Below are 23,935 nucleotides of genomic sequence, written 5' to 3' on the forward strand. Positions count from 1 at the left end.
CCTTAAATTCCTTCCCATTTGGATATACTCTACATATGTCATTAATTATTGTGTAAAAGAAAAATCATTGTACAAAGAACTGTAACTTGAATGAAGAATGATTTATTTTGATTTTAATTCCTTGGAGATCTCATAACTTAACTATTAAATGCAATCTTGTGGCATTTCATTTACTACTATAATCATTTCAATTTTCATAGCAGCAGTTAGAAGTAACCTTGAAAAATTAAGAAACATATATGCTTGCAAGTTATTTGGTTTTTGAGTTGAATTTTGTCCAAAAGACATTAAGATACAGTCACAAACAGGAGTGCATGCAGGGCAAGCCATCAGCACCAACATTCCTTTAGACAAAGCCAAGCTGCTAGAGTACAAAGTGGCTCACTGCCCTAAAAGCAAGAATGGTAGTGCAAACATAATGTAGACTGCAGATCTGCACAGCACAGAAACAGGAATCGAAAATATAATCAAATTAGTTGTTTGATTATAAAGTCAATGATTCAAATGTCTGGTCAAAAATCAGGCAGAAGGTTATACACAAGCAAGTGGCTAGTACAATAAGCAAATCCAAATCTAGAAGAGAGAAAATAAACAAACAGAAATGAATAAAAATGACAGACAGCCTTAAACTGCAGATAATAACAGGAAAAAAAGCATTGGACCAAAACTATAAATCCAAAAATCTAAACCAAAAATCAAAAAAGCACAAAGACACTAAAAACATTTGAAATCAGGTGAACTCTAAATGGAGGCTGTCTTACAAGTGACTTAACCCTGCCTCACATCATGGAACTCCTGCATAAAAACCATTGCATAGAAATAGACACAGAGAAGATGGGCCAAGGGGTTTTGCTCGCTGAAAGCATCACAAGTTTACAGCACTGTGGCATTCTAATATATAATTGAAGTCTGATGCCTCCCTGTATCCTGTCCTCACCAATGTCATTCATACTTGTCATTTACAACATATTATAATTGATTGTTATGTAAATAGTATGAAAATGCCACCTATAGAAGCAGATGATTGAGTAAGGCAAGGTGGCACTCAAATTTTCTGATGCTGTGATACTGCTATTAATTGTTTTTTCTGTCTTAATCATTTATCATATTCCTGTTTAGAAATGAAATAACCCTTTGATTATAATTTGATACATAAACCATCTCATTTATTTATTTTTTTAAATTGTTATTTGTTTTTGGCAAAACTCACAACACTTTGAAATAAATGAATGCAAGATTAATTTGAAAAGCAGAGACAAGCAAGAATAAATTCACAAAGCACATATTTCTTCATTCTGTCTTTAGTAAATACTAGAGCACTGTACAGTATGTCCATGGTAACGTTCTCTTTTTCATTCTAGATTATGATTTTTTTTTTAAATTTGGCAGTTGAGGGGTTGTCCCACTGTGTCAAAGTGCGTTATATTAAAGAAACACACAGCACAGATTGAAGACTTTGTTTTTCTTTTTTTTTTTTTCTTCAGGAGTGAGGTTTGAAGAGCTGCGGGAAAGATTTGGTGAAGAGTTCTTCACCCTGTGCTTTGAAGAGAATGAACGAGTCCTACGAGCTGTAGGTAGCACTCTGCAAGACTTTTTCAATGGCTTTGATGCCCTGCTAGAGCACATAAGAACTTCGTGTGGCAAGAAGGTTTCATCAGAGTCCCCTTCCTTTCTATGCAAAGAACTGTCTGAGGATAGCTCTCTGATGCTCCATTATTTTCACCCTTTTCCCATTGTTGGATTTGCAATGCCTGGAATGATCAAAGCTACTGCCAGCAGGATTTATAGCATGGAGGTTCAGGTTGAGCAGGTTGTCAGTTCTGTGGGAAAATTGGTTTTAGATGGATCAAACCCAGGTAACTCTAACTGCTTGTCATTTCTCATCAAGATCTGCCAACTTCCAGAGCCTTCAAAGAACCCTCCTTTAAAGCTCTCTCGTTCTGCATCTGATCTGAAGATTGGCTTAAGTACCTTCTACAGGGCATTTCCGTTCCATCTAATGTTTGATGCTCACATGACACTCCTGCAACTTGGAGAAGGGCTCCGAAAACAGATCAAATGTGAAGTTCATCGATCTTTGAACTTTCATGATTGTTTTGAGGTTGTCTCTCCAAAAATCCCCTGCAACTTCCAAGCAATTCTCTTGAGGCTGTCCACCCCTTTTGTTATAAGGACAAAGCCAGAATCATCTGAGCTAGGACATCGAGAAAAAGTAAGTGATCTTTTTAAAATATGTTGAATTCCTATACATTAGGAACTGTATGATTCACTGCATGGAATAACAAGGATCAGTTCTAGTTTGTTGACATCTTACTGTATGTCTTGCATGTAGTAGAAGACAATTCATTTGGCTGAAGTTTGGGTACTTTTAATCACAGACGTGTTTCAATTCTATCAATCTGTATTGAGACAACATTAGTTCCAAGTGTTTTGCACTTACTAACTTGGGAAAGATTTTTTGGATGATAACGTTTTCAAGTATGCTTTTTATGATGGACATATAGTAGTAATTACATTGTAAATGCCAATGTATCTACAGTACAGCTACATATAGATACTCTGTAATTATAGTGTCAATGGTTATTATCATTGTGCCATACCTCTACTGCCAAGATGACAAGCACGGCCCAAAATAAAAGACTAGAAGATGAAGAAAAATAATCATAGGTCTGAAAAAAGCAAATGGTTGTTTGACTTAAAATAACAAAGCCCAACATGCAAACCGAAAGCCTTAGTCAAAAAAAATGTCAAGTCCAAACTCCCTAAATGTTCTTCCGAATAGCTAAAGCCACAACAAAGTTTTCCCCAAGCAATCCAAAATCTTTGACACTTGAACTACTGCAGTGCCATCCTATATAGGCAGAGCAAGATTATGTCCTATGTCACATGACTTTCTAGTCACATGGCTGTTAATGACAGTGTTCTCACCAACAAAGAGAACTAAACCACACAAAATGGTGGCACCCATGAAAAACAAAATGGAGAAACAAAAATAATAAAACATATCAATAAAAATGAATAACACATTCAAAATGAACAGATGGACACAAATCTATATGTATAAATTAGAATCTCTGTCTGCTGCATATGCTTCCTATACAATCCTACATCCTTTGACCCTGATCTGGACCAAATTTTGCACAATTGTTCTCTAAGACCATACGGACAAGACAGACTACTCTGGAACCCAAAATGTTCACCATGGGCGTCCCAGTGGGTATTTTTTTCCTGTGTGCTGTAGTCTGCACACCAGTGCCACCTGCTGGCTCAGAGCAAGTACAAAATCCAAACAGACTGAATCCATACTAGCAGACAAAATAACCACAGCATAACATTTCTTACTTGGGCAACACCACATGCTGCTTCTATCTACTGTTATATCAAAAGGAGTATCTTGCAGTTTTGCAGGGGGATGTTGGGTGAGGCTTGATCAAAAGTGGAAGTGCTGTGCAATACAAAGGAGAATCAAAAGGCTGTTGTTTAACTCCTGCTTTGTTGGCTTTTCTTCATAATTTTAGCGCTACAAACCTTTAACTAAGGGGACGAGTCAGACATGACAATGTTAATGGTTACAACCAGGCAAGGAGATACCACATTTCAGGAATCCTATTGGACCCAAAGAGAACAAATTCTTGACTTGCGAGAGCAGAAACATTGATACATGGGCATTGTGGATGATGGATGGGATAGCTAGCATCAAGAATAGGGTCACCATTTAAAAAGATACATAAACCTTTCCTTTCTTTCTTTATTCCATTCTACAAATATGCCTGGGTAATTACTGGGTATTTCCACTAGTACATAATAAAAATTAAATCAGTGTACCTAAAAACCTTTAAATTACATTGCCTACCCATAAAACTGACATGATCACATAATAAGTAGATCAGATGAATAAACTGTAGTTTAAAATAATTGTTGTGGAATAAATTTGAAGAGCAAGTACAACTTCCCACACAAGAGTTGTTCCAAAAAGTGATTTGTCCATTAGATCAAGCAAAGATGTAAAATTAAGCTATTAAAAACAACAAACATTCAAAATATAAACCTACTTGTACGCAGAAATTTTTAGGGTCTTAACGTATAGTGCATTTTGCTTTAACACAAAACGTCCATGCTGCATGAGATCCATGGTGCTTTGTTAGGCTGATTCTCAAGTACAATTGTCAGAGAATGATAACAATTGATAATACTAATGTAGACAATGCAGAGCCAGGTCTTAATAATCACTTGTTTTGGTCCTGATGATAGGACCAATTCATTCAGCAGGTGTGGCACCAGTTTGTGAATAAATGAAGGTCAGCAATTATACCAATTGCATACTGAACCCATTCAGTGGGTAGGAGATTTTGGCACCACCAATAATGGGAGAGGATGTTGCTTTGGATAGTTTGGAGTCATTAATAAAGGAAAAACAGAGGATAGCATTAGCTACCAAAATCTACAGCCATTGGCCAATAAATTTGAAATACATGTCCTGCCACCAAAGGTGGGACTTTTGTTTATCATCTTATTTTTTCCTCACATTTGTCAGAAAGGATTCTGAAGTTGTCATATAGAAAGGAATTGTGTCTCATTCTGAACAAAAGAGAAATCCTGGTTGAGCTGCTGCTTCTGACTCTGGATTTACGGCTAACCATGTCATTTGAGGATGTTAAATGAAGAGGGAAAATACCTAGAGTGAGTCATCGATAGTGGATCCATTCAAATTTGGTTTGACAGCTTTTCAATTGGCTGCATGTTGACAGTGTTTACTGGAAATCTGTCTACATTCTTTCTTTTTGTGACAAATTCCTGTCGACTCACCGGAGAATATAGTGTTGTACAAAATAGTTTTTAAACTGTATGAACAAGCCTCATTTTTACAGTCACACTCCACACATACGGAATTCTAGTTAAGAGCTGCTATGCTGTGGAAACAGGCTATTTCTAGAGCCTCATGATGCAGATGGACCTCATTGGCACAGTTTATGGAAAATTGTGACGCCAAAGGAAGATGCAGTGTAAAAAGACAAACTTTCATGATTATATATTATTAATTTTAAGCTGTTTTAGTCTTCTGTGCAAAGTGAGGTTCCTACTTTGATTAAATGGTTACAAACTAAATTATGATAAAATTATTATGAACAGTTGAAGGTGCTTATAGAGGATTGTTCCTCTTCTTGAACAATTTCTTCAGACTCAGTTAGAATTTTATTTTGGACATCAATGCCTTGTTGTGGACAATCAGGTTATTGATTGTCATGTCTTTTACTCACCTTTTGCTTTGTCACACCAAATCAATCACATGAATAGAGCTGATGTTAGAGTCATTGTTTATAAAATGAACAACACACTAAATAATAACCAAAGATTTTACAAAAGACACAACACCATTTAGTCCACCAACCACTTTTGTGTCTGGTTTCGAGGGACTTTTATGTGTCATTTCCATTATTTTATCATCTTCCTGTCTTCTGTTTTGGACTTGACTATTTTTTTGTTGGAAAAATTGCCATTAATGTGCATGTGTGCTCCCTTGTAAGTATTCTTATAAACAATAATCAAAAAGGAGAAAATGTGTCTTGTTATAGGACAAAAGAGTTGTGTTTGAGTTTGAGTTCTGCCCCCATCTTCCCCTTTCCCATTTTTTGGTTTCCATTCCTTTGTCTTTCTTTTATTTTTTATTTGCATTCCTTTTTCCCTTTAAAAACTGTGACCAAGGGATGGTGTCTCCAATTACCAATTATGGATTACAGTATCATAAAATGAACTGGTTCAAGTCTCCGGAGATTGCTGAGGTATTGTTTGAGTTTCCTCCATTGCCAGTGGGTGTCTTCTTAAGCGTTATTTAGCTTTCTGCTTCTAGCTGTCATGTGTGTTCCTCTGGTTTTGGATTTTCTTTTATCGGTTTCCCAGTCTCGTTTAATGGTTGGCCCTTTAGATTTGTATTGCTAAATGTAGCCTCTATTCTGGAATAAATTATAAAATTAGACGTACATAGTTTTGTTTTGACCCTTCGAGTCCTTTGTTGAGTATGCATTTTTTCCTTTTTACAGTTTTGTCTGTTACTTACTTTACATTTTTCCCTTTCAGTCAGTTTTATGAATTACTAATAATTTAGTTTTCTTGTTTATTGTAGTTATATACATCTAATATTTTGTATTGTTAAAACTAATTAATTTGTCTATTAATAAAAATATTAATTTAATGATCAGTCACCTGTTGTTAATTGGCAAAGGTGATGGTTTGCTATTTTGAGTTTTTTTGGTTTTTTTTGTTCAAGTAGGGTATTTCAAGGAGGCAATCACAAAAAAATTGTTTTTCTTTAATTTATTGCCTTTGATTTGTTCTTAATTGTAGGGACCTAGCACACTGAGCTGTAAAGGAGAACCAGGGAGAATTTATTTCTAGAAACCTTTATTTTTGCTTGCATTGTTTTTATTAGGCTTTTTTTTTAACTGAAATACATCTATGCTGTTACTGAATGTTGACCATTTCAGGATTTGTGTCCTGTGATATTTTTTGTTTGTTTCACATATGAGAATTTTTTTTTTAACAAGTGTATTTTCACTTAATTAAACAAATGTCTGGAGAAAATTAAACTGTGCTACAATTGTGTTTTCTGAAGAAATTAGTTATCTGCTTTTCTGCTGAGACAGGACAGTTATATATGTGGAAGATTGTGGGTTCGCTTCCTGGTTCCTCCCTGTGTGGATAGCGCTTTGAGAACTGAGAAAAGTGCTATATAAATGTAATGAATTATTATTATTATTATTATGTGATCTAACAAATACATTAAACAACATGTTCATAATCTCTTTTGACTTGTACTCAGCATAGTGTGCTATGTAATCTGTTATCCTATTGGCCTTCTTAGTCACTTCAATACATTATTTGATTGGTCCATTAGGCATCCTTACTTCTTACTTTGCTGAAGATTTCAGACTTATTTATATTAAACGTTATTTGCCACATATCTGCCTATTTCTGAATTTAGTCCAGTGATTTTGCTAACTTGTTACACCCGATATTGTTATTATTATTTGCAAATTTAAATCTCTTAGATAAATTACAGTTACCATGTAACTGATTACATTAAAAGGAGTAACAGCTTATAGAATGCTACTTTTGACTTCAGTTACTTTTTGCGGCAAAGCACATTTAAGGGTTTGTGGCAGTGTGGCACTATATATTGTGGTAAGCAGCCTGGACACAGACAGACAGACACCTATGGTTTACACCCAAGCCCACATTTATTCATATTTATAAAGTGTACGCACAATCCCAGTGCCCCTGCACCAAACGCCCTCAGTCCAGGCCTCTATCAGTAATGCCTCTTCTTCTGACCGCCTCCACTCCTCTCCTCCAAGCTCTGTCTTCTTCCACCCGATTCCAGCTATCAAATGGAGGAAGGTGGCCCCTTTTATATTCACCCGGATGTGCTCCAGGTGCCTCCCGATGAACTACCACCGGCAGTTCCTGGTGTGGCAGAAGTGCCGGCTGAGCAGCCGGAAGCACTCCGGGTGTCCCTGTTATTCCTTCCGCCAGTACCTCCGGGTGTGACAGAAGTGCTGACGGCCAGGGCTCCTCAGGCATCAGGGCGCCCCCTGGTGGTGACCATGGGCCCCTATAGGGTTGAGCTTCCATGCTCTGTTCCCGTGGTCCCCATACCAACCAGGGTGGCTGCCCTCTCGTGGTCCGGAGGAGGCGTAGTCCCTCTCCCGGTCCTTCCAGGCGTCCCGGCTGGGTACCGCCCCCAGCCGCTTGCCACACTGCCCCACCACTAGCTGAGACCCATAATGGCCAGTGGCCTGTCCCTCGAGGGCAGGTCTCCCACGAAGCGGGTCCTACTTGCGCTCTTCCAGGGTCCGGTCCTCCAACACAGAAAGCAGAAACAGGGGTGGAGACGCTGCCTGGACACCACCACCCGGTGTCCTTCCATGTTGCACACAGGCAACGCTCCCCCCTCCGACCGGCACCCCGGCATTCGTCACTTTGGCACCCCTCCGAGGTTTCCGTGTCCCCCGGTTGGGACATCTGACGGGGCCGCTCGCACCCCCGTCACCTCAGCCAACTTCGGGGTTTCCATCTGCCTCTGCAGAGGGCAGCCCTTCTCCAGACGTGAGCTCCATGCCTCACGTCCTTCTTTATCGTAGGAGCTGGCTCTCTTCCTCCAGTTCCTTCTCTTTTTCTGGGACACCATGACGGTTTGGGTCTCCCTATAGCAAAGGAATAGACCCCATGCTGTCTGTGTCCCTGCAGAGCGACGTGAGACCGACGCTGGCTTGGGGCATAGGGCTCTTGGACACCCTGCGCACATCAGCCAGTGTCCTGACTGCCCTCTCACTCTTTCTGCCCTCACCACGCGCTTGGCCCTGACCACCGCATCCACTATCGGAGCCCCCGCTACTTCATCAATCCAAAATGGAGGGCGCGTATCATCTGTGACAGCAACTCTGCGGGCTGAAGGTAATCCTCCAGCTCGCACAGAGCCGCCAGCAAGCACAGTCCGTTCAGCTGGCGGTGGACTTACCTGTTGAGCAGCCCTACACGCCAGCTGCGTGCTGTGGGGCCTTCTCCGTGGCCCAATCAGGTCCTTCCCCAGCTTAGGATGGACATTCGTTGGTCCTGCCTCCGACCTACCATCAGCGGGCACACAACACACACCGTCCAATCCCTTGCCTGCCTCGGGGAGGGACTTACGGTCCTCGGTCATCTTCCCTTCCAAGCCCCTGATGCGGTGGCAAGTCTCCAGGCAGCTCTGCAGCTGCCACGGCTTTCCGAGCTGCAGCGGCTTCTCCTCCAAGATAGACAGGGAGGAAGAACAAAAAGAGACAAAAAGAAAGAGTCCGAAGGCTAAATGAAAAGAAAGAAAAATAAAGAAGAGGCAGAACTGTGGCAGAGCAGCTGCTGTAATGTGGAGACAAGTGGTTGGGGAGTGGCCCCAGGTGGAGCGAGCAGATGGCTCTCATGGGGTAGGCTCACTCCTGCTGAGTGCCCAAGGAGTGAGAGCGACCAACTGCACTGAGCAACTCCCGCTGAATGTCAAGGGATGGCGGAAGGGAGAAGGGAGCAGGGCCGCAGGGTTAATTGCTGAATACCTAGGGATGGTGGCGGGAACTTGAGCCAGACTGAAGGAGGACTGTTTTTGTTGATGGATGTTGCCCCTTGCTGAGAAGGCCTTACAGGGTGAACAGAAGAGATGTCAGTTTGAGAGGATGCACTCCAACTCAGTTTGTATGGACAGATCCTGTGGATGTTAATCATTACGGATTATTTATTTATTGTTGAATTTAACATTATTGGGATTATTTATTAATTTATGTATGAAGAAACTCCAGTGCACTTTATCTTATCTTGGGACACTTGTTTATTGATAATACAAACACTGCACACTTTTACGTTTACACTTCTTGTGTCTGTGTGCGCCCTTATTACCCACATGGTTCATCTCAGTTTACGTCTATCAAATATCCAGGTTGAGGAGCAGTACGCTACCTGTGGGCAACATGGGCATCACACTTTTCCATTCTGTAGTATGCTGCCTCTTCTGCTTCTGTTTTGCCCTTTAATCATTAACCTGAAATTGGGTATAATATAAAAAGCCTTTAGAAAGTCAATATACTTTCTATGCTGACTTTCTAATACTATGCTATGTTGCTATGGTATGGTATGGTGCACTTTTCTATGATGCAATGTCTTTATCGCTTCTTTATAAAACAACAGCATAATAATGAAACATGATGTCTAAAACCTTGGTCACTACCTGCTAGCACACCTGATGTATACTGGATAGATGGTTATCAGTCCTGCCTTTTATAATCACTTGAATTAATCTGAATTTTATACACAGTATTTGCTATGTGGATAGTGTTGTAAATAGTTAGTAAATATAATGTTGTAAATAGCTAGTAAATATTTAAAACATGCTTGTATTTATGGATTCAAAAGAATGTGGTGCTAAATATAAGAAAATTGCCAGGACTGTATAAAATTTACCCAAGAGTGCTCAAAGAAGATAATGTTTGTATATAAAAACTGTTAGCATATGTTTTTCAGAAATTCCTACATGAGAGTAACTTTGAAGTGTTGGGAACTCTTTTGAATTCTACATTAAAAAAGATAAATCAGTTTATTGTGCATAACATGCAGATTAATGCAAATAATTATAAGAGGCAGAATTAACAACCAATGGGTTTTATAGTGGAAAACTGCATGAATAAGTATATATATATTTTTTTTAATTTCAGGTGTGATTTTTTTGTTTCTGGACAAATGTGTCACACATACAGTATGCAATATGAGCTTTGATCATTGTGTGTTAAAAAAGAGAACATAAATAAGCCCAATGACATTGTAAATGAAAATTACTTTGATTCAGACCATTTTCTTAAAATAATTTCACTATGCTCTGTTGCCACTACTGTTTTTCACTGTCTGATCGAAAGGAGCAATAAAATAGGTCTTTTCAAATGTATACTGAAAATGGGTCATCTGTTATTAAAACAATTTTGACAGATGAAAGAAGCATCTTTACTTTTGTCACCGTAACAATTAAAGAATATGAGTATGACAAAAATGAACCTGTAAAATAATAGCCACATTTTACACTCAGATTACATTGTAGAGATCTTTTAAGATATTGAAAGCTTTGTACCACATAATGATAGAGTCAATCCTCACAACAATTTAGCAGAAGAATGAACATCCCCTCTGAGAAATATAGTCAGTCAATATTTACTTTTGCAGGCTTTTGTTTTAAGATGTTCAATTTGTGAATGACTGTGATAGCACTAATTCTGCTTGACAGGTATATCTAAAATGGACAGTTTTATCAGTTTGACTAACAAAATCAAAAGTGTAATTTAAAGAAATGAAAGTATCCTATAACGTATCAAATTGCCTGTTTAATTAACTGAATAATTTAGTTGTGGAGTAGTATGAGTGAAAACCAAGAACTGCTTAGAGGTATGTCATTTATAAACTGAGATTGGGATCTCCAAGAATCATTCACATTTGTTTAGACACCTCAGTGTAAGCTTAGCTATTTGAAGTCCATCTTTGGCATTTGTTGCCCAAGGAAGGAATAAGCATATGGGTGAATGGAGCAAAAAAGAAAGAAAAACTAATGAAAAGCTAACCTGAAAAAATTGATCATTTGTACCAGTTATAGTTATTGAGTTAGCTTTTTTATTGTCACAAACTCCGTGTTTCCTTTGGTTGGCAAATTCAACTGGACAGTTGGCAAATGGTGTTTGTTATGTCCATACACTATCTGTATACAGGAGATAGGTTTAGGATATGCTGAAAGACAGCTGTGGACCAGATGGATTAAGGACAACAGACAACACATTTTGTCTTCATAGGGACAAATAAAGTTCTATCTGTTGTATTTAAAAACAAAGGACAGTTAGAAAGAGGAGGGGCACCTCTAAGGCAAGCCCCATATATTTAATGGCAAAAATCAAGGAAAGGAGGCCAAATGTTCAAAGGTCTTTTCAGACTGGAGGCAGATTGTTGACTGAGGCAAAGAGCATTGTGCTGCTTTCTTAAGAGGAAGCCAGAACAGAAGGGGCAGGGCCAGGAGACAACATCCCAAAAGTGGCGTCATTGGGACTGCTGGTCATCCTATCTATAGGAACAAAAGGAGGAGAAGCATTAGGTAACTCAATCTAACTAAAAAAAATAGAATGAAGAAATTAAGCTTTCTAGATGCAAAACTGGTATTCTCAGATAAAATTACGTAATCTGCATTCTTAAAAAGAAACATTCTAAAATAGCACCTTTCTGAGTTGTGTAGTTCCTTGTGACTTCATTGCTTAACAAAGAACCTCCTCATTCTGGGAATGGTCTTTGTATATGAAATTGTTTTTGGGGCTTTGAAAAGGTTTCTAATAATAAAATGTGGAAATATAAAAAAATCCATTTAGTAGGCTACTTAGCAGGGTGCTCACAGATCAAAAAAACCTGGATGTAGCCTGTGTCATTACAGTATATGAAGGAAGAGTCCTTTCAAACTCCCAGACCTATTGGTGTTTTATTAATCTGCCATTATTTTTTCATGGTTATTTAAAGATCCTTTTACTAATCTAAATACATAAAGGGTCTTTCTGGAACCTTCATGTGGATGGTTCTTTAGGGAACAAAAATGGTTCCCTTATGGCATTGCTCTAAAGAGTCACTCTGGCATGTTTATTTTTAAGAGTGTGTGTGTCTATGTTTCTGCTTTTTTAGTCCTTTTAAGGCCTAGTGAAATGAAAAAGAAAAGTACATAAAAATAACAAACTGGAACACACAGTATATACAGTATAATGGCTATAGATATAAGTTAAGGGGTTTTTAACGATGAGAATTCAATTTTGTTTATACTTTTTATTTATCTGTACATTCTGAAGTATTTTCAAGAGGTCACTGCAGCACCATTTTGCATTTTGTTTTTGGGTTGTGGTCATTACCACCTGGAGTTTTGTGATTAGTGATGACATCCAGTTGGTCACATTAAGATGGATGTGCTGCAGCTTCATCAATTAAGATTGTGTATAATATATCAGAACCTCTCCTGTATAGTAGCTAGCTTTAAGTCTTTTAGCAGTTAGGATTTTTTGCAGGTTCTTTTGACTTTGTTCCTGGTTTTTATATTTGGCTTTGATGTTTGGTTTTCGGCGGCACGGTGGCACAGTGGGTAGCGCTGCTGCCTCGCAGTTGGGTGATCTGGGGACCCGGGTTCGCTTCCCGGGTCCTCCCTGCGTGGAGTTTGCATGTTCTCCCCGTGTCTGCGTGGGTTTCCTCCGGGCGCTCCGGTTTCCTCCCACAGTCCAAAGACATGCAGGTTAGGTGGATTGGCGATTCTAAATTGGCCCTAGTGTGTGCTTGGTGTGTGGGTGTGTTTGTGTGTGTCCTGCGGTGGGTTGGCACCCTGCCCAGGATTGTTTCCTGTCTTGTGCCCTGTGTTGGCTGGGATTGGCTCCAGAAGACCCCCGTGACCCTGTGTTTGGATTCAGCGGGTTGGAAAATGGATGGATGGATGGATGTTTGGTTTTCTGTTGAGTTGTTTTTTATCCTGGTTTTAGTCCCTAGTGTAGAATTCTGTTTTTCATATTATGGTCCTTTAATGTGCCTTTTTTGTGGCAGTCAGCTATCAACTTCGAATTGCCTGTCTCTACATTTTTACACTGTGTCATACACTTCATATATTTCCTTCTGTATCTTTATTGTGTTCTTGTTATTGCAAAATTACAAAATACTAACAAGAAACAAAAGGATAGGTTCACCTCTTCTGCACAATCCCTTATTAGAACTATAAACATGTTTACAAAAGAAAAGATTGTTAAATCTGTTTAGTTAACAAATTGATTGCAGTAGACCTACTTGGTATCTTCTTCCAGTGAAATGAAGACTACCTTGTTCAGTTTTCCCTTTGTGGAAATACATTTTTAAAGTTTTTCAGCCTTCAATAGACTTCATCTCACATTACCTGTGTCTGTGAACGTACTCTCATCTCACAGGAACTTCTTTACTTTGAGTTACATTCTTCCTCTCATTGGATCCCTCAGAGTGTGTAGGGTCTCAAAAATGATTAATGTTATCCTACCATTTTTATACTTTCTCTTTTGATATTAGGCTTCTTTTCATATTTTTCTTTGTAAAGGCAGATCTTGCTTTCACTTTACTCCCTTTAGATGTCTGAAGATTTTTATCACTAGCTTTTTTAATTATGCCCACAGCAGTAGGTTTATAAAATGCTGTTAGTCAGATGTTAGCCTTAAGACTTCTTGCTGCTTTATGTGTTGTTCCAGTCTAAACACTTAACTGTGTTCAATTGTGTACAGCAAATTGAAAGCAACTTACCCAAAGATTGATTTTCAGACTTAAAACCTCTAAAAACCGCAGTATTCCGCTTATAAAAGGGATCTGGGTGTCATTTACATATGCAAAAAGCTTTTCAAGACATACACTCATCATAGTACTACTGACTTAAAAATGAGTACATTCTTGATCCACTATCTTGTTATTTGGTTAATTTTTAGTTGTCCTGCCATCTAATTTATGTCAAAAGCGCTGTTAATATTTATACATGGTTGATTTTGACTACAATTTTTAGTTTGTTCCAGGACAAATACACACTGATATATGTGCACATTTAACACTCTCATACAATAGAGGGACTTTGTGGCTAATAGGCTCAACTCTTAAATTGACGTTTCCTGGTTAGGCCCTCTAAACTGATTTTCTACATAACGCTGTGCAATCTACTTAACCTGCCTGCACTTCAGTGTAATAAGTTCTATTCAATTCATTTCTGTATGCATAACCACCATGAGAATCGTTTCTACTCCTGGTACCTGCACTGCCCAACAATATTTTGCTAAAAGTTTTTTTTTTTTAATTAGAACATACTGTACTTCAGTAGTTTTCGCCACCAGAGGGCTCTAGTCAGTTACAAGTACACTTAACCTTGCTATGAAGGTGGATTTTGTATTTGTAGTTTCAAAACAGATTCTTCTTGGTCACACTGCAAACCAAATTTTAGATAATAGAAGTTGCTTTAACACTCAGTATACTGTGCTACACACTTACATAACTAGAGGATTGCTACAATCTAGGAAATTATGATTTTATTAAGAAAATAAGAACTGGCAATAGTTTATGAGCTCTTCTATACGAAACCAAAATAATAAATGGATGGTTATGACTTGTGCTATTTAACAGTCCATTTCTATAATTTGCGGGAAAACTATGAGTAAGCAATAAAACCATACAATCAGAGAGGTGCAAATGATATCAGGTTTCTTGATTTTCAGAAAGTATTTGATAAGGAACCACGTGACAGGTTGGGCATAAAACTGGAAGAAGCGGAAGTGCATGTCCCAGTGTGTAAATACAAGAAGCAATGGTGAGAGAAACCTTTTTCAGAATTAGGTGATGTTGAAAGTAATGTGTCTCAGGGGTAAGTGTAGGTGCTACTGTTCTCTTTAATATACATATATAAATGATCTGAATAGGAGTATAATTGACAACCTGGTTAAGTCAGTAGATGATACTGAACTAGGTGGAAGGGCAGATTGAGCTAAATTGTTACAAAGGGACTTGCACAGCATACAGGCTTGGGCAAATTTGTAAGGAATGTAAGTAAATGTAAAGTATTATACACAGGAAGTAGAAATGTTAGATTTGAATTCACAATAGCAGCTCTGAAACTTGAAAGTACACCTTATGAGAAAGACCTAGGAGCCAAAGTAAAGCTAATAACATGTTAGTTTATATATCACAAACCAATGGAAGTTATGCTTAAGTTACAGTATACAGTATAGGACACTGGTGAGGCCTCATCTGAAGTACTGTATACAGATTTGGTCTCCATATTACATAAAACATGTAGCAGCAGTAGAGAAAGTCCAGAGAAGACTGGCTAGTCTGATTCTGTGACTGAAAGGTATGAGCTACAAGGAGAGACTGAAGGAGTTGAACCTTTTCAGTTTAAGCAAGCAGAGACTAAAAGGTGACATGATTAAAGTCTTTAAAATTATGAAAGGAATTAGTACAGTGGATCCCAGCTGTGGCTTTAAAATAAATTCTGCAACAAGAACATGGGGACATGACTATAAAGTTGGTTTTGGCAGATTTAACACAAATGTTAGAAAGTTTTTCTTCACATGAAAGGACCATAGATACTTGTGGAATAAATTACGAAGTAGTGTGGTGGAGTGTAGGACTTTAGGGACCTACAGATCTAGGCGTGGGGTTATTTTGCAGCTGGAAAGCTGCAAAAATATTTTTGAATAAGCAGAATGAATTAAACTTCTGTTTTTTAACATTTTTTTGTGTATTTGACAAGAAAGTGTGTATATTTTCATTAGATAAAGAGAAAAAGTAATTGATTGGTTCTGATCTGAAGAGACATATCTGTTATTCTTTGTCGCTTTATCCAATATTAAAAGTGCAGTATAATACAAACAAGTCATACAACTGGATAAATGCAAAAACAACATGGAGGATAGTTTGGTTATTGAGCTTCAAGACAAGTAGCAGTGTCAGTATAAACAAAGCAGGTACAGATGGGGTGTTATAGTAATGGTAATTATCTGTTTATAAAAGCAATCATAATCCTGATATTTTTTAATTCAGTTTAGATTTTTCTGCACCTGAGTGTAATATATACCCAGTCTGTTATATGTGAAGTTTAACTTACTCTTAAAATTTCCCCTAACAATAAATGCTAATGCACAATAACTATGTTCTTGTGTTTATTCAGATGATTTAATGTCTCATGTTTATGATCGAATGCACTAGGTGGATTTTCTAGGGCACTTCTTGTTTGTAAAGTAAACATCATGGTTAGTCTCTCTTGTAGATTGTAAAACCTTCATCCAGTAGAAAGAAGGTTATGGAGTGAAATTTACACTTTTGGTGTACTTCAATCAATTTACAAAAAAGTAATGGCTGGTATGATTTCTATTGAGATGAGCAAATAGTATTTTATTAATTGGCCAGTGATTGACAACAAGTTTAAACTGTAATGGCATTTTGCTATGTTTTGAGATTTTACTTCAGCAATTTTTCCATAACTTCTTTAGATTTGGCAATTCTTAATGTTTTTAAAGATGAAGTGTGCTTTATAAGACTTGCTTTTTCACTCTTTGGTACTAAGTCTCTTTAGTCCACACTACATTGGATTTATGCTCCTTTCCGTTGTGTTATAAAAAGTATTAGACTATATTACATTTACTTATTTGGCTGATGCCTTTATCCAAGGTAACTTACAACATTTATGATACAATTGTTTACATTACTTTTGGTTTTCCAGCTGAAGCACAGGCAGGTGAAGTGACTTGCTCATGGTCACACTGTGTCAGTAGCAGAATTTGAACCCACAGCCTCAGGGTTTGAATTACAAAGCCATAACCACTGCACCACACTGCCTGCTTGGCACCAGGAAAATCATGTTGTCAATTAGTTTTCCTCTATTTCTCACATGTTTATAATATACTTCAAATATAACCCACAGTATGGTTTCATAATTCTTCTATGTAAAGTAACTATTCGCAATTGATAGCATAACCTTTTGGAGCTGGCATTCACACTGTTGCCTTGCAGTTCCTGTATTCATATCTTGGCTTGCTCAGCTTCTTTGCAGAGGCTGCATGTTCTTCAGGTTTTTCTCCAGGTGCTTTGGTTTTCCACCCACATCTCAAAGACTGTGGTTAGGTAAACTGGCCTGAGTTTGCATGTAAATGTGACCTGGATTTGACTGGCACCCAGTGCTAATAATATAATTTCTCTGACCCTTCATGATCTTTCATTTGGATTGTTTGTTTGAAAATAGACTACAATGATTAATTGATTCAACAGCAAGATATTTTATAGAGTAAAAATAATAAACACAAAGACAGGTGCATTTGTACAAAACTATATAAAATGCTGTAGTGGGCTGGCACCCTGCCCAGGATTTGTTCCTGCCTTGCATCCTGTGTTGGCTGGGATTGGCTCCAGCAGACCCTGCGCTAGGAAATAGTGGGTTGGAAAATGACTGACTGACTATATAAAATGAGAAACTTTGAAAACATTAACTTCCTTGCACTACCATTTCAAATTTTACAGCTATAAAGATTGTCAGGGACTGGATGGGAAGCCAAAAGTAACCTGTTCTAGCTGGAGTGCCAGGGTGGTAGAACAATGTGGACTGCACAAGGAGATGATTCCCATCCCCTAGTTAATGGTTGATAGTAGAGAGATAAAGCTGCCTTTGTTATTCAGGCCCTTGTAGGGTTACCGGGTCCTTTAATGATCAATGGGCTAAAACTTTTCCATTGATACTTAACAGCTGCCAAGAGAAAAAGCCCAGGAGTTTTACAAGGCCAAGTCCAGGGACCTCATGTATAAATGGTGCGTACGCACAGAAATGTTGCGTATGAACGTTTCCACGCTCAAATCGCGATGTATAAAACCTAAACTTGGCATAAAGCCACACACATTTCCATGGTAACTCATACCTTGGCGTACACAATTTCTCCGCTCGGTTTTGCAGACTGGCGGCACCCAGCGTCAAAGCAGTGCTACTGTTCCTGCGTGGTCACCCTTTCTTTCTTAGCTCCACATTTCTGACGCGGCTTTATAAATACACTGAAACTAACTGCATATTGTTTATTAGTGTAATGCATCTGATTGTAATTAACCTGCAGCAATATAATGGTCCAGGGAATAGCCATAGTATTCCAAATACCATAACTGCTTTAGCGTTGTAACTGTCACTGCATCTTCTTCTTCTTTTAGCTGTTCCCATTAAGGGTTGCCACAGCAGATCATCTTTTTCCATATTACTCTCACTGCACCACTCGGAGTATTTATATCACTGTATTTGAGTGGGGAATCACAGCAGCAGCTGATCAGAAAGAGAATTATCGGTACACAGCATGAAGCAGACGCTGCCTGAGCCAAGGCAAAACACTTCAGAGACTTCCCTGTACGGACTTCGCGGTTTAGAAAAAGTTTCATTCCAAGAACTATAAACGCACTCAATCAGTCAATCAAGTGCTCCTTGTAGAACTGTTTGTACTTATAAGTACAATCACCTCACTGTAAACTTGCACTACAGTTATAATATTGCACAACCTGCGGCACTTTATGAAGCGCGTATTTACATATGATGACGATATCATTTTTAAGATGAAATGCAGCAAAATATGTTGATTATATTATACAGATAAAACTTTAACTTAATTTAAATAATCTGTATTGTAATAATTAAACATGTGAGGACACGGTGCCGCAGTGCTAGCTAGTTCAGGGATTGTTCCTGCATTACATTGTATTCTTGCTGGTGCTGACGTGACACTGGAAGGATAGACGGATATAATAATTAATCATGTACTACGAAGATATTTCAATGTTCCTTAAAAGTTTTGAAGAATCGGCGTTCTAAGCTTACAGATGGCTTCACGTCTATATAGCTGATTGTGTGGCGATTGGGTATTTGGAGAAAGAAAAGTAAGGACAGGAATTGGAGGTTAGTACGTTTGAAAGAGACAGTACTTCTGTAATAAATTATTTCATCGAAGGTTGCACATGGTGCCGCAAGCCTCTTGCGTGAGACATAAACAAGCACTGCGCCACTGTGTTCCCATGTTTAATAACATGCTTTCATTCCTATCATCATGAAAAAGATATCACGTATACATCTCAGTATTTTAATTATTCAGAGAGCTGTAATATCACGAATGCAATGGATTCTGTGTCCTGCCGGAGAAAGAGAAAGCCTGTTTAAGAAGCAGGTAGTGATTCACACGTGTAGAGTACATAGAAGATCAAATACAGAACAAAGCATTTAATGTGCCACTTTAGTTACAATGGGATTTGAGAAACTAGTACATTAAACGATTTTAAGATGAAGTTTATGATGTTCTACTTTAATGACAAAATAAACTACGTGATTAAAGTGGAATTTCGAGATTAAAGTTGACATTTCGTGCTTTTTTCCCACTGTGTGCCTATTTTTTTGTCTGTACCCTAATAAGCTTTCATATGACACTCAGACGGTGGGCTACGACTCGCCTTTTCACGGCGACTTTGATATGTGATTTCTTTTTTATTTCGGGCACTGTGCAACTTTGTGAACTTGAGCCTTCGAGTTTCTCCGACACTCTGTCACTCGATCAACTTCCTTTTGTTGATTATTCCACTGTTTAAACCAACAAATAGTACGTTTTTCCTTTGCCTCCACTTGGTATTCGCTGAAATTCTTATATTTCCCCCCGTGCTTTTCCTATTGTCTTTTCACAGAAGGCTATTTATATCGATTTGCATATTCAAAGAGGCGTAATTATGGGAGGAATTGGGGCAGGACAGAAGGCGCGTGCACGTACATTACTTTTCACACTGATCGGGATTTATGTAGTGGAAGAACGTGAAAGTTTGCGTACGTACAGATTCCTGCATCTGGACTTTTCTGTGCGTCCGCACATTCCCGCTTTTGTGCTTACGCCATGTTATAGTGTGAGTTCTACGCACGGCGTTATACATGAGGCCCCAGGCCTGGAAGTACCTTATATACTAACCTCTAAGTACTTAAGGTCTGGACTTTAAGAGGCCGCATGAATTTGGAGTTGGGCGTAGAGTACGGGCAAGGTATGGTATGAGGAGGAGAGGCCACTGTGGTGTCAGAGAAAGCTTTGGAAGATAAGAATGAGAGTAGTGTTCTGCAAATGCTTAAAAGTTTGAGTGAGTGAAACAGCCACCTCTTGTGGAATTACAAACCTTATTTAAGGCATAGGCTTTGTTTATTTTTCTTGTTAGTTGCAACTCCTTTTTTAATTACATACGTCTTTGTACATTTGTTTTCTAGTTATTAAATGATACTTTTTCTTTATGTCATTCCGGGTTCATAAGTACTAGCGTCATTATCACCACATGTTCAGAATACAGTGAAATTCTTGCTTACATGTGCTAATCAGCATGCAACATGTCGCCAGTCTCCAGCACTATTAGTAAGTATAACTATCTTACCTTAAAACTTCTGCCTTCCTTTTTGGTATTCCTGAGAGTGCCCCCTTTGTGGTCACACAGCGTAGGCCAAAGCAGGATTATAAAACTAAACTAAAAGGAGTTTATGTGATATCATGAACTCTTTAAGTGCACACAAAATACAGTATAATCCCATTTCAGTTCTAGTGTCAGACTCACTGTAGTGACTGGTTGGCTTTTTGGTACTTTACTTTGCGTCTGCTACAATGACCTGGGTAACTGCATTGGTAACACCACATCACTCTAGCCAAAGACAGGATTTGTCACTGTCAATCTGTCTTTGGATGAAGCTGGGGTACCCTGTGGTTTTGATATTGATGTGGAGGGGACATGCACACTTCATACAGGTAGTGGCTGAGCTGGAAATCCAACCAAGGTCTTTGGAGCTGTGAGGCAGTAGCATTAAGCACTGAATCAACATTCTCGTCTTGCCGTATACTTTTTATTCTTCAATTTATTTTCAAAATGCTAGTCTCTGTGAAGCTCATGAGGCATAGATACTTTTTAGAGATTAATAACCAACATGGAAACTGTGATTGCTGAAGCAGCTAGGCATTTACAGTAGTGATCCTTCAGTATTGATTAGACATAACTCCCAGTACACAGGCCTTGGAACTAATGGACCCGCCGCCCTTTATCACTGATCAACTGTGCGTTAAAGCATACGATGACATATGCATTTAACGGTAATTTGTCAGCGTTCCTCCAAAACAATCCAATTAATTATACTCTGTGGCTGGCTGATGTGCAGTGTCTGTGAAAATCAATATAAGTAAACTCTGTATTCACTGTACAATTAATTTTCTCATTCTTTCTGACAGCTGCTGTAGAGAACAATGTTCACTTTATTGATAGTTTAAAATTCCAGTTAGAAAACAGGACCTGGCTCTACTATTCAGGTTGTCAGGATCCATTTTTGCTCTGATTCAATTTCTGCCTTTTTGGATGACACAAAATAATGCACGATTCTAAGTGGGATGCTATGTCTCAAAAGAACACAAGCAAAAATGACACATAGTTACCTAGGATGTGTTGAAGGCAGCTAGCATTGATATTTGAAGATGACATTTTTCAGAAAAAAATATTTGACAAGTGGGCATGTCTTTCAGTGTTGATTTTTCCACAGAAGGATTTATGTTTCAACAATTAAATTTTCCACATTGTAACAAGAGACGATGCTATAGTACAGTGCTTCTCAAGATTATTTCTGGGGGCCCAATGTGGCTGCAGGTTTTCATCTCAACCAACTTCTGCATTTATTTGGACCCTTACCTTGAGTGCACAAGTTGTTTCCCAGTTTCTATGATTTTGTGAGGAACCAGAAATCACAAAACAACTGGGTTTGCAGATTTTTATGCGAATGTACCAATCATTTATGTGCATTAGACAAGATAGGTTTACTGTTTTTTATCCTGGTTTTTAAGATTTTTATCATCATCATTATAATTTTGTTTCTTCTTTTCTAGGTGTCTTTACTTAGTGGGTCGGACTTTGAAATAGTTACCATTTCAGCATTTAGTATTGTTCTCCCTAGTGTCCACTCTGCTCATCACTAATTGTCGCTATTAGGATACAGTAAAGGGAATAAACACCAACAAGGTGAATTACTGAAATAATGATAAAAAGATAGTTAAGGTTTTACAGTTTTAGCAAATGTACAAATATTTCTATAAATTTCTGCATGAATATCAATCTCACACTGCTGCATTTTTCTAAATGCAGAACAAGCATAGAAGAAAAAGACCAGCTAATTAATTGAAGAGCTCAATAAATCACTTTTACACTTCCAGGTTCATAAACTCGGAAGCATTTGCTTGCTTGAGGTATCCAGTTATATCCCAACAAAGTCTGAAACCAAGTCAAGGAGTTTTTATAGTGTTCCTTTTTGTTCTACTTCGAAACAAACACAATAATATCTCAGCGTTTTGTGTTAATTGACGTAGCTCTTTTGTATGTAGTCTGCATTTTATCAGGAATGACTACCTTCCATCTGTACATCGCAAGCTTCTCAAAATTGGCACTGTCCCATCCCACTTTAAGTGGAAGCAAAGAGCCATCTGGGAGATAATTTTTGGCATTTTGTTTCTGAAGTGCCACTTGAAACACAAGAAATGGACACAGAAAAAGTGTGTGACACTAATATGTTGACAGACCATAATTATGAGTGTCATCTCTCATAAGGTATACTTACATGTTTCAATATAATGATCTTTAATATAACCTTTATTAAAACATTGATGTACTGCATATGTGACTAACAAAGAATCAGCAATCAAGCACTAATGTAAATGTAATACTAACATTCAATACTTGTACTCAGTAACGGAAATGATTATGATCTCAGTGAATAAATATGAAAACACGATGACCTGTGACACCTGCATATTCAACACATTTGATACTAATCAAGTACAAAGAACAAAAGAAAATGAAAATTACTCCATTCATAAATTAGTATGGCAAACGATGGTAGCAGGCAAAATAGTATTAAGAAAAGAGTACTTACGTTTGCAGTTGAAAAGATAATTTTCATGAAAATATTTGTGTCCCTTTTCAAGTTTTTTGAGATGACATGTGCTCCAGTAATTGTGTAACGTATGCCATGTTAGTTTGGGAAGACATTTGAGATAACAGCTGAACAACCGCCCAAATTGCTCAGTTGTGTTTGCTGACCACCATTCAACAGGAAGTTGATTATCCCAGCAAGAAACTGTCAGAAAGTCATCATAGATACCCGTGAAAGTGATGATTGAGAAACTGAGTGGAACAAAATCTTTAGCCACATGGAGTCCCTGGGAAAGAACCTGAGGACCATTGCTCTAGTAGCAACCCTTCTGACCCAGAATGAAGCAAACATATACAATAATAGTGTCTCTATACAATTTACAAAGAACACTAAAAAGGATGAACAGTAACACTTTAGTTTAGGTACTGCAAATATGCATCTATTACTCATTTTCTGTTATGTAAAAACATCTTAACAAAGGCTTCTTTTGGTGTTAATGACACTTACAATGTACCAGTTAAGGAGTTCTTCATTTCTGTGCAGTGTAGCATTTGATTTACTGTACTAGTAAAATGATTTATGAATATGAAGGATGCGCAAATATTATATTGAAGTATGCAATATCAAGAGAAATCTGTCTCATTTAAGACACTTCCATTCCAAAGTGAAGTTACTTTAAGCCACATTGCACAGATAAGTTAAGGTATTGTTACATGAGAGTAGAAGAGTAATAGATTCATTTTTGCAGTACCTAAACTAAAGTGTTACCTGATAAACAAAGGAAGAATAAAAATACAAAGTTATATCAAAAACCTTACCTCCATTGCAGCCTATTTACAGAGATTTGGATTTTTTGTCTTCCTTGTGGGACAACTTACCTGCTTGCCCACCTCAAAATAACCTCTCAAAACACTCTCTTCATCTTTCATA

General features: G+C 38.0%; 1 protein-coding gene across 1 annotated transcript in view; it reads left to right on the forward strand.

Moving 5' to 3' along the window:
- Positions 1-23,935, forward strand: part of gucy1a2 (guanylate cyclase 1, soluble, alpha 2) — a 325,259-nt gene that overhangs the window by 77,508 nt on the left and 223,816 nt on the right. Inside the window, exon 4 of the mRNA XM_028800400.2 lies at positions 1,485-2,212. Within this exon, the coding sequence (XP_028656233.1) occupies positions 1,485-2,212 (728 nt within the window). The remainder of the gene's footprint in view (positions 1-1,484; positions 2,213-23,935) is intronic.

Source organism: Erpetoichthys calabaricus, chromosome 4, assembly GCF_900747795.2.
Source record: "Erpetoichthys calabaricus chromosome 4, fErpCal1.3, whole genome shotgun sequence".
NCBI classification, from domain to species: Eukaryota; Metazoa; Chordata; class Cladistia; order Polypteriformes; family Polypteridae; genus Erpetoichthys; species Erpetoichthys calabaricus.